The 12503-nt window shown below is 40.3% G+C and overlaps 1 protein-coding gene across 1 annotated transcript in view; it reads right to left on the bottom strand.

Annotated features, from left to right (window-relative positions):
• Positions 1–12503, bottom strand: part of LOC122064366 (disease resistance protein RGA2-like) — a 44679-nt gene that overhangs the window by 14462 nt on the left and 17714 nt on the right. The window contains exon 2 of the mRNA XM_042628081.1: positions 10373–10542. Coding sequence (XP_042484015.1) covers positions 10373–10542 — 170 coding nt within the window. The remainder of the gene's footprint in view (positions 1–10372; positions 10543–12503) is intronic.

The raw sequence follows: 12503 nt of genomic DNA, 5'->3' as shown, positions 1-12503 counted from the left end.
GAATGCCCCAACACCTCTGTGGGCACTTCTAATGATAGTGTTAATGCCTTATACCAGAATAATCCATATAGTAATACCTACAATCCAGGATGGAGAAATCACCCAAATTTCTCTTGGAATCAAGGCAACCAAGCAGGGCCTTCCAATTTCCATAATCAAAGTCAACCTGGACTCCAAAGGCCTCCCTTTGCACAACAACCTTTTTCTCAAAATACTTTTCCTAGGTCAAATGTAGGACCTCAGGCGAGTTTTCCTAGAGTCCTTCTCCTATCATCTTATCAGCAACCCCCTGGGTTTACCAACACTGGAGAGGCAAGTAGAATAAGTGACTTGGAAAAAAATATAGCCCTCCTCATGACAAGCCATCAAAATCTTACTAGAGAACTCACTCAAGTTGTCTCAATTATGCGTGAGAGGGAGAAAGGAACTTTACCCAGTCAACCAAAGCCTAACCCTAGGCATCATCAGCCTGTTAGTTCACAAGGACCAACTAATGCACCACTGAATATAATACAAGGTCAGACCCAACAAGGGCTCTCTAACCAATGTAATGTTGTTTATGCCTTTAGGAGTGGTAGAGAGTACTTACAGAGGGTTCCTAAATCTTCTTCATCTATTACTCGTGTTAACTCTCCTTCAGTTGAGGACACAAGTGTGCCTCTTGTTTCAGGTTCGTCTGATGAACCTAAAGATTTTTTTGAAACTAAAGATGATTTGGTTGAGGAAACCAAAAATGATTCTTCTCAATAGGGGCAAATCCCTAACAGTCTGTATGTTCATCCTGTCCCATTTCCTAATCGCTTGATAAACAAAAGGAAGACTGCTTCCATGGACAAAATTTTAGAAGTCTTCAAAAAGGTAGAAGTGAACATCCCTCTTTTGGATGTCAAATCCCAGATCCCCGCCTATGCAAAGGTACTGAAAGATTTGTGTACTCACAAACGTATCACTAGTGTGCCCAAAAAGGCGTTCTTGGCAGGTAACATTAGTTCCATAATTACTCAGCCTATAGCAGCCAAGTATAAGGATCCAGGGAGCCCTACCAAATCTTGTGTCATAGGCAACACCTACATTGAGCATGCCTTACTTGACCTTGGCGCAAGTGTGAATCTTTTACCTTACCATGTGTACAAGCAACTAGGATTAAGAGAATTGAAAGCCATTGGAACTACTCTTCAGTTGGCAGATAGGTCTGTTAAGATTCCTAAAGGGATGGTTGAGGATGTCTTACTAAAGGTGGGAGAATTTATTTTCCCTATTGATTTCATTGTGTTAGATACTAAGCCCTTCTCAACCAAGGATGAGATCCCAATAATTCTAGGAAGATCATTTTTGGCTACCAGTAATGCATTAATCAATTGCCGGAATGGTTTTCTTAGATTATCTTTTGGTAACCAAACTGTTGAGTTTAACATGTTTAGGATTGGCAAGCAACCACATATGGAAGAAGAGATCAATATTCAATCTTGGAGAATAACTTGGCACCCTGCAACTGATCAAATAAATCATATATCCTCGGCAAAGGATACCAATTCCAAGAGTGTATGGATGAGTTGGATGATGACAGTAAAAATTTCTTTTCTGAAGTCTTGAGTCTTCACACACTTGGGAGCCCTTAGGACCCCTTTCCAATTCCATTCCCAAACCTTCCATAGTTGAACCCCCTAAGCTAGATCTTAAGGAGTTGCCATCTAATTTGAGGTATGCTTTCCTAAGGCCTAACCAGACTCTTCCTGTAATAATTTCTTCAAATTTGACTTCTAGCCAGGAAGAGGAGTTACTTAAAGTGTTAAAAGATAATAAGGAAGCCCTAGGTTGGACCATGGCTGATATCAAGGGTATAAGCCCTTCCATTGTGCAACATCATATACATCTTTTGGAGGGTTCCAAATCATCCACGGAACCCCAAAGAAGAGCTAACCCAGTGATGATGGAAGCCATTAAGAAAGAGATCCTAAAGTTCTTGGATCATGGAATAATTTATCCTATTTCTGACAGCCAATGGGTAAGCCCAGTTCACGTAGTGCCTAAGAAGTCTGGGGTGACTGTAGTTCTCAATTCCAATAATGAACTAATTCCAACCCGTGTCCAATCAGGGTGGAGAGTGTGTATAGACTACAGGAAACTTAACGAGGCAACCTGGAAGGACCACTTCCCATTGCCATTCATTGATCAAATGTTAGAGAGGTTAGCTGGACATGAATACTATTGTTTTCTTGATGGATATTCTGGCTATAACCAAATCCCAATTGCTTTAGAGGACCAACATAAGACCACTTTTACTTGCCCATATGGAACATTTGCTTACAGGCGTATGCCCTTTGGGCTTTGCAATGCCCCTGCTATGTTCCAACGATGCATGATGAGCATCTTTTCTGACATGGTCGAAAAATTCTTAGAAGTATTTATGGATGACTTTTCAATTCATGGAAATTCCTATTCTGAATGTCTTCATCATCTTTCCTTAGTTTTGAAAAGGTGCATATCTAAGAATTTGGTTTTAAATTGGGAGAAATGCCATTTTATGGTTAAATCTGGTATTGTTTTAGGCCATGTAATATCCAAAGAGGGAATTAAGGTAGATAGAGCCAAAGTGGATTTAATTGATAATTTACCACCTCCTCAATCTGTTAAGGATGTTCAGTCTTTTCTAGGGCATGCAGGCTTCTACAGAAGGTTTATTAAGAACTTTAGTCAGTTAGCCCGACCTCTCACCTCATTACTTGTCAAAGATCAGACTTTTGAGTTTTTCAAAGAGTGCCTAGAATCCTTCAAGCAACTTAAGAAGGAGTTGACCAATGCACCCATTATTCAACCACCTGTTTGGACTGAACCTTTTGAACTGATGTGTGATGCTTCGGATTTTGCCATAGGAGCAGTTTTAGGTCAAAGGATTAATAAGTTACCCACTGTCATTTACTATGCTAGTAGGACCTTAAATGATGCACAACTCAATTATACAACCACTGAAAAGGAATTTTTAGCTGTTGTGTTTGCATTAGAAAAGTTTCGGTCTTACTTAGTTGGTTCACATGTGGTGGTGTATACTGATCATTCTGCCCTCAGATACCTAGTTCAGAAGAAGGATGTCAAAGCCCGTCTCATTAGGTGGGTTTTACTTTTGCAAGAGTTTGATTTAGAAATTAGGGATAAGAAAGGAGTTGAAAACCTAGTTGCAGACCATTTATCCCGGCTTCCCAATTCCTTGACTGTTGATTCTCCAGTCAACGAGAACTTTTCAGATGAATAATTATTTACAATGTCTAGTGAACCATGGTTTGTTGCCATTGTCAACTTCTTAGTTTTAAGTGTGACTCCGGATCACTGGTCCACCCAAGATAAGTATAGGTTTCATTCCCAAGTTAAGCACTTTTTCTGGGATGATCCTTATTTGTTTAAGATAGGTTTCATGTGTTCCTGATCATGAGCAACATTCCATTCTCTCTTTTTGTCATGATCATGCATGTGGTGGACACTTTAGACCTAAGAAGACTGCCGCAAAGGTTCTCCAATGCGGATTTTATTGGCCCACTCTTTTTAGAGATACTTTTGATTTTTGCAAGGCTTGCCCCGCCTGCCAGTCTTTTAGCTGTATCAATAAAAGGAACATGATGCCTCTCAACCCCATTTTAGTAGTTGAGATCTTTGATGTTTGGGGCATCGATTTTATGGGATCATTCTCTAATTTCTTTGGGAATTTGTACATACTTTTGGTCGTTGATTATGTTTCTAAATGGATAGAGGCCATACCTTGTAAATCTAATGACCACAAAGTGGTGGTCCAGTTTCTCAAAGAGAACATTTTTTTTCGCTTTGGTGTACCACGTGCAATAATTAGTGATAGGGGTACTTATTTTTGTAATCGGCCTTTTAAGGCCTTAATAAAAAAGTATGGGATCACTCATAAGTTATCTACCCTTTATCACCCCCAAACTAGTGGCCAAGTGGAGGTGTCTAATAGGCAGATCAAACAAATCTTAGAGAAAACTGTTAATCCCAACCGTAAGGATTGGTCCCTTAGGCTCATTAATGCCTTGTGGGCCCATCGTACTGCATTCAAGACCGACCTTGGTCAGTCTCTCTACCATTTGGTGTATGGGAAAGCTTGTCACTTACCAGTTGAGTTAGAGCATAAGGCCTTTTGGGCCATCAAGAAGCTCAGCTTTGATTTGTCTGATGTGGGAATTCATCGTAGGCTCCAACTATCTGAGTTGGAGGAACTTAGGAATGATGCCTATGAAAGTTCTAGGATTTACAAGGAAAAGACCAAAGCTTTCCATGATAAGCACATTCTGCGTAAATCTTTTACAATTGGTGATAAGGTCTTATTGTACAACTCTTGATTGCATCTTTTCCCTGATAAGCTTAGATCCCGATGGGATGGCCCGTTTATTGTCCATAATGTATATCCCTATGGGGCTGTGAAGATTTTGAATCCAGGAACAGGGGTAATTTCGAAGGTTAATGGTCAACTTTTGAAACCGTTCTTCGAGTTTCCTAATACTAGTAGTGAAGAGGTCATGGATCTCCATGAACCTCTTTACACTGATGACTAACTTTTAATCAGGTATGACCCCCTTGCATTGTCTTTGCTTTTAATTCTTTCCATGTATTGAAGACATTACATGACTTAAGTGTGGGGTAGGGAAACCAGTTTCTACTTTTTTTTCCACTTTGTTTTATTTGTTTTTCTTTTTGTTTTTGTCCTACTTTGGGTTTTGGCTAATGATCATATCATTCGGTTGCTTGATGTATGAAAATAAAAGTTTTGACTAAAGTACCCATTTTGAACGTATAAAACCCTGTTGAGAAGAAAGAAACAAGCATGTGTCTTGAAATGGGACTTTCTTTTGAAAAATAAGAGACCCCTGTTTTATGGTGATGGACCATATGTAAGTCTGTGGATTCCTTGTACTTTTGATTTGGAGTTGAGTCTTTTTTTTAATTTGGCATGGGTTGACAAATGTACAATTTTAAATGAAATGTGAAATGTGGTATAAAGAAGAATAAGAGTTGATTCCCTTGGAACTAGACAGGGCATTGCGTCTCAGGAAGCGTGGTGTCTTGATCGAAATTCCTTGGGAGGAAACTTCTGAAGTAACTCTAGCATCACTGCCTTTGTGGGCATATGCAAAAAGCGAAGCTACATAGTAACTTGGGTGTCTGGTGTTTGCTCCACCATGTCATTCAAGGCAAAAGTAGTGGAGTAGAATAGAGTTTATTAGTGAAAAAAAAAGGAGAAAAAAAATGTGCAAATATCATTATTGCTTGGTAACATGTTTGGTCAAAAACACTCCAACGCCTTAGTCATTGGTTCCCTATTTCTTCACAAGTGGTTTTGCCTTAAGATAAGGATGTTTTGGAAGAAACGAGGTGAGTTCCAAATTAAGAAATATGCTAGTGCCTGGAATTGATAAAGGGTAATAAAAGTTCAAGTGTGGGGGTCCCTTGTAAGAGAAATTATCTTTGCTCCAGATCGGTATGAGCCTTACCTTTAGCCAAGGTTGGGATTTGTTTATTCTGAATTTTGGGTGTATATTCACTGCAAACACCCACGAGACACAATTCGTCCACTAGGGGTGATCTAGGGGTTTAAAGGCTTGTTGCACATGCTAAGTGCAACCGTGATTCCTACAAAAGTGAGTTAGTTTTTTTGTTTTTATTCTTTTTCTTTTTGTTTTGCTCGAGGACTAGCAAAGTCTAAGTGTAGAGGAATTCTGATGAGCACATTTATGTGTGAAATCTACGGTAGTAAAACATACATTTTACATATTTAGAATGGAGCTACCTTGGGTTTTACTCTCTTTTTGCAGGTTTTATATTTTCAAGGCCTTAAGGATTATCGGATACTATATCTCCAATTTTACACGTAAAGAGGTCCTATTTCTTTTCATGGTTGCGAAGAGGACAAAATTTTGAGCAAGATGGACGTGTCCAATTAAAAGTACGCATTCGTTTGGTTACTCGTACAAGTGATTATTCTTTTCAGGCCAGAAAAAGAATAATGAATCAGAACTGAACCGAGATGCAAAACTAGCCCGTTTGCAATTGTCTCAGAAACACAAGGAATACTCCAAATACCAACAAGGATCAATGGACCACATCCTTAAGTGATTGAAGATTCATTTTTGGTAACAACAACTACCTAGTGTAGTTGGTGAGCTATGGTGTGCAAAATTCCCTTGCTCACCAAGAGGTCTCAAGTTCGAATCTCATGGTTATTTTTTTTAGAGAATTTTGTTAAAGATTTTCTGCTTTTCACTCACACAAAGCAAGAAGAAAATCATCCCTTGGAGGGAGAAAAAGAAGAGAAATAAATTAGAAAAAAAAAGGAAAGAAAATAAGCAAAAAAATTATAGGAAATTTCTCTCTTCTCTCTCCTCCATCTTAGCACTTTTGGATTCAATAGATCTTACTATCAATTATGGGTTTCTCTCTTTTAAGAAAGAGAAATTTATTACTCTACCTCCCCATTCCCTATAAATACAACTCATGTAAGAGGAGGAGAGGCAATTCATTCTTCTTCTAATTTTTTTTTTTTTAGTTGTTCTCTCTCTCTCCCTCTCTCACTCTTTAGTTTTAGTTCTTCTCTATTTTTGCTTTAATCACTTTTGTAATAGTTTTTTATGTCAATTAATGCAAGCAGTCTTTTATTCTTATTCAGCCTTTTTATGTTTATGATTTATGCAATTAAGTTGTAGTTTTTTAAGTTATAGTTCTAGGCTTAGATCTAGGTGACAAGATCATGAGCCGTGGAGTAATTTTTTTTTTCAAGTTCAAGCATTGATTCAAGTAAGTAGGCTCCTTCGGTAGTCTTCTCTCCCCCCTCTCATTCCCTCTTCTGACTACCCTTTCTTTCCTAATTTAGGATTTTTATTTTCAGTCGTTACATTATTGCTATCCCTTTCCCCCAAGGTTCATAGCTAGTGTATGTGTTGGCTTTGCCCCTCCTAGCCATAGAACCATCAATTTATTGTTTTTATTTTAATTGTCTCCCTTTCTCTAAAGCCAAGTAGAGTAACCCTTGTAAGAGTGACTCTCTGGTCAAGTAGGGAAGCTCATATTATGATGCATCCCTCGGGCTAAGTAGAGAAACCTACTTGTGAGTTTCTCTCTAGCTTTATCCCCTTTCTTTTACTTTATTTCTATTTCAGTAGTTTTTTCCTTTATTTATTTTTTTTTTAATTGCGTGGGTTGTTTATTTTCAGTTATTTATTTATTTAATTTTAATTGCGTGGCTTGCGTTTTTAAATTCTTAGATGACGAATGGTTAGGACATTATTTTAAATATATATGTTTAGGATGGTAATTAGAATTAGATCCTAATTATTAATCGGTTCACTTTTGCATTATTAAAAGAAATAAAAAAATAAAGTGGTTGCTCTCCCTGTGTTCGACCAGTAGCTACACTGATCCGTACGCTTGCGGTTACATTTTAAATCTCAAACACTACTCCTTTCTCAAAATCTTTGGATGCCTTTGCTACCCTTGGATCCATCATTACAATCATCACAAGGTTGAACCTCGGTCTATCCAATGTGTTTTTCTAGGTAATAGCCCTTCCCATCATAGTAATCAATGTATGAATCTCATCACCCACCGCATTTATATATCTCGTCATGTTAGATTCGATGAATCCATCCTTCCCTTTCATCTGGCATCCCCATCTCCCCCATCACCACCAACCCCAATTTACCATCCTCCATGGGGCATTGCTCCAAATGCCCCACAACACCTACCTCATCCCATGCCTTCACCCACTCAACCTACCCTACCCATCTCTCTGCCTCCTACTCCAGAACCTCCCTTTCCAGAACCACCATCTCCCATCTTCCCACCATCCCCCCCTCACATCCCAATCTAGGCCGTCCCAAACCCTGACTCCTCTACCACCCCTCCCAGCTGCACAAAAGCCTTATCTAGCCTCTATGCTAATCCCTTGACCCTCTCCACCACCTCTTCCCCCACCCTTGTTAAACCCTCATGCTTCTCCTAAGCATCTAAGGACCCACACTGGCGATCTGCCATGGCTGATGAATTTACTATTTTATTAAGTAATGGTACTTGGTCTCTTGTGCCTCACAGGAAATCTATGAATCTAGTTGGCTGCAAGTAGGTGTATCGCATGAAGCGAAAGGCAGATGGCTCCTTTGAACGATATAAAGCATGTTTGGTGGCAAAGGACTTTCATCAACAACCTGGCCTTGACTATCATGAGACCTTCAGTCCTGTCATTAAACCTACTATCATAAGGACTATTCTCTCCTTAGTTATATCCAAAGGTTGTGATGTCCGTCAACTCAATGTTTAGAATGCATTCCTCAATGGCCTCTTGTCTGAAGAAGTATATATGGCTCAACCTCAGGGTTTTGAAGACCTTATGCACCCTACACATGTCTGTCGCCTTCACAAATCCCTCTATGATCTCAAACAGGCTCCTAGAGCTTGGTTCCACAGGTTATCTGAATTCCTCACACGCTCAGGTTTTTGGTCCTCCCAAAATGACACTTCTCTATTCATCTACATGTAGGGCTCCACTGTCACATATGTTCTTGTATATGTGGATGATATCTTGGTCACATGGAACCAGCCCTCCCATGTTACATCTCTCCTCCACCAACTAGCCACAGAATTTTTCATCAAGGATCTCGGTCATCTAAGCTTCTTTCTTGGTGTTGAGGTCATCTATCAATCTGATGGGATCCTCCTCTATCAATCCCTGTACATAACTGATCTGTTGCAACGAGCAAGAATGACTGATTGCAAGCATGTTAACACACCCATGGCCACCACATTTGCACCATCATCTACAAGGGGTGCCTTTCTCTCAGATCCCACCAAGTATCGCTCCATTGTAGGTGCCGTACAATACATCACTCTCACCAGGCTTGATGTTGCTTACTCTGTGAACCGTGCCTACCAGTTTATGCATGCCCCTTCTGAAGACCACTGGACTCTCGTTAAACAGACCCTACGCTATCTCCAAGGCACTAAGGCTAAGGGTTGTTACTCTCCAAATCCAGTTCCCCCAAAGATAGGCCTTCTCGGATGCTGATTGGGCTGGTGACAGTGACAATCGTAAGTCCACAGGTGGCTATGCCATCTATATGGGTCCTAACCTGATCTCATGGGTCTCCAAAAATCAAAGGACGGTTGCCCGCTCCTCCACAAAATCTGAGTATAAAGTCGTTGTCGTTGTCGATGCCTATGCAAAGCTCACTTAGCTTCGCTCTCTATTTGGAGAATTAGGGATTCCAGTTCCCACTGCGCCAACTCTCTGGTGTGACAACATTGGCACCATCTACCTCTCAGCTAATCTGATCTTTCATGCTTGTACCAAGCACGTTGAGATGCCCCTACAATACATCACTCTCACCAGGCCTAATGTTGCTTACTCTATGAACCGTGCCTACCAGTTCATGCATGCCCCTTCCGAAGACCACTGGACTCTCATCAAACAGATCATACGCTATCTCCAAGGCACTAAGGTCATGGGTTGTTACTCTCCAAATCCAGTTCCCCCCAAAGACAGGCCTTCTCGGATGCTGATTGGGTTGGTGATAGTGACAATCGTAAGTCCACAGGCGGCTATGCCATCTATATGGGTCCTAACCTGATCTCATGGGTCTCCAAAAAGCAGAGGACGGTTGCCCACTCCTCCACAAAATCTAAGTATAAAGCCGTTGCCGATGCCTATGCAGAGCTCACTTAGCTTTGCTCTCTATTTGGAGAATTAGGGATTCCAGTTCCCACTACGCCAATTTTCTGGTGTGGCAACATTGGCACCACCTACCTCTCAGCTAATCCGATCTTTCATGCTTGTACCAAGCACATTGAGATCGACTTTCAATTTGTCCATGACAAGGTTGCCTCCAAAGATCTTCAAGTACATTTCATCTCCACCAAAGATTAGATCGCTGATATTCTCACCAATGCTCTGAGCTCCACATGATTCTCTTTTCTATGGGACAAGCTACGGATTCGATCATTCAAATTCCCACCTTGAGGGGGTGTATTAGAGCAGTTAGAGTCATCCTTTAACTCAACCACATCTCTCCTACTATCTAGGCGTCCTATTGGGCACCAACACTCTCTCACAAGGACTCTACTTGTACACCAATTCTAGAGATTGACTTGCACTCCAAGTCTATCACATGCAGTAGTAGAGCTGAAACCTAAATCTCACATGAGATGTAGAGTTCCAGTCAAAGAATTATATATGATATAGAGTCAATCACTTACATGTGATATAGGAAATAGAGTTCTAGTACAATACAATCTATGTACTGTCTATATAAGGTTGTGTTGTACAAGCAAGTGAAATTAATGAAATACAACTATTTCAGCAAAGACAATGAGTTATCTTCCATACCATTGATTGCAGATATGGAATCAAGTTCATCCATTGCTGAAGAACAAGCCACAAAGTCTTCCAATTCGAGATAAGAAGAACCACTGCCACAGAGTCACATTCAATCCAGATGTGGGAGACACCAATCTCTTTTGCAATCTCTAAACCAGAAATAACAGCCAAAATCTCCGCTACAAAATTTGACACCCAAAAACTCTCTGAAAGTATACATTGCTTCAGCTTTATCATTCCTAAACACTCCACCAGCCCTTGCTTTACCTAGGTTCACAAGAGAAGAGCCATCTGAATTTAATTTAACCCATCCTAAAGGAGGACACCCAAAAAATTCAATAATTTCCTTAAACTTAATCGGCATTCTAGAAATACCTCGTCATATCGTCTTGCATTCCTCTCCTACCACGTAAAATATGGAATAAGAGTGAATCCACTCATCCACACATTTTTAAAGTGAACACTCTTAGTTGTTTGCTTCCACTATGCAATTAAATTTTCCATGCCATCAAAAGTAGGCCATTGCAGACCAAAACCTAAAAAAAACTCCCTCCACATATTAATTGCAAATTCACATTCACCTAGAAAGAATTGTAGAAAAAAGTCTCCAAGAGAAAACCAAATGATTGGTGTAGTGTTGGAAATGCTATGTAGGCTTTTGATTACCGAGGGCTCAAATCCCTCTCTTTCTGCACTTTCACCCAATTCACTTCACATTACAGACCATAACGTATCAAATCAAATAACAATGGATACCATTATTCTTAAGGAATACTAAAAATGACCCCCAAAAAAGGTTCAAGGTCAACCAATGAGAGATCGATGATGGGGTATAAGTTTCATCTTCCACATCAGGGGCCCAACATTGGATGGATTCAGTAGGAAAAAGTAGTATATATTCCTTCGATTTATTGGATAAACTTGTAGGTAACCAACATCGGATGGAACTGACGGTATAAGGCCACATATTATTGCTCTCAGACGAGTTTCTTGATTGCTCCAGCACATGGGCAAACAAATCTACAACCAAAATTGGTGGTGCGGAGTGGGCAGTGTTGAGATATTTCATGTTTGTTTTGTTTTTGGTGATTCCTAATGCTCATAAATGAAAATTATTATTCTTATCAATAAATCTAAGTGAGAGATAGTTTGAAACTTTGCAATGGCTCAAGAGCTTCAGGAAGAAGTCTTCATCAAATGGACCTGTCTCTCTACCTTAAAATCATTTGTACCTGGTATATCATCTCGTAATCCTAAGGTTGCATAGTGAAGTGACCAAACCCAAAGGACCTAGCCTAAGCCCAATTTTTATAGAATATAGATTGGGTTCTCATATGAGAACCATTCTCGTACGGGCTAATCCACACAAATGGTATCCACCACAGAGTTGGTTATTGGGTGGATTCCCTCTGTGTGAATCAGTCCTGTACAAAGATTGGTTCTCGTACGAGGATTGTTGGTGTATAATGTCTTGTATTCCGTTGCAGTTTAATCCAGGGAGTACTGGTGCAGCACCTAGACAGGTAGGATGGCGGTCCTGCTAGCCGATTTGTGGGCCATGGGGGTTGCAAGGGGGGCAGGAGGCCCCCTTACATAGCAGGGGGTGTAGGAGGGCATAGCCCCCCGCTCGAATTTTTTATTTGAGGGCAATTGTGTACTTTTCGGATTAGGGTTTTTTCGCTATATATTTATAGCGAGGGTTTCTTTCTCTATAATGTAAGCAATACTGAGAGGTGTGAGGACGAGTGTTGTAACCCTAATCTCCAATGACAGTGAAGCAGGATCTCATCTCATCGGAGACAGGCTGTCACACCCCGTTCACCCTGAACCGGAGCGGTGACCGAGTTAACACCGGTTAACCCAAACCTGCCAGGATCATCAGATACTGTATTCCACCACAGCATACACATACTAACATAAGTTCATCAGATCAGTGGAAGACTAAGTTTTACCTGTGAATAAATCCCATATACTTGATACCCGAATAGTGATACAATAATTATATACATTTGGGCCCGAAGGCATGATATATACACAAAAAGAATAAAATTCAAATATCAAGTATATACAGGAAATCATCAAACCATCAGAGTACACAGCTCGGCTCGGTATCAAGGCTGGAGCTCAGCTCGGCGTCAAG

This window comes from Macadamia integrifolia, unplaced genomic scaffold, assembly GCF_013358625.1.
Source record: "Macadamia integrifolia cultivar HAES 741 unplaced genomic scaffold, SCU_Mint_v3 scaffold1632, whole genome shotgun sequence".
NCBI classification, from domain to species: Eukaryota; Viridiplantae; Streptophyta; class Magnoliopsida; order Proteales; family Proteaceae; genus Macadamia; species Macadamia integrifolia.
The sequence above is the reverse complement of the archived record's forward strand: the minus strand, read 5'-3'. Positions and strand labels throughout refer to the sequence as shown.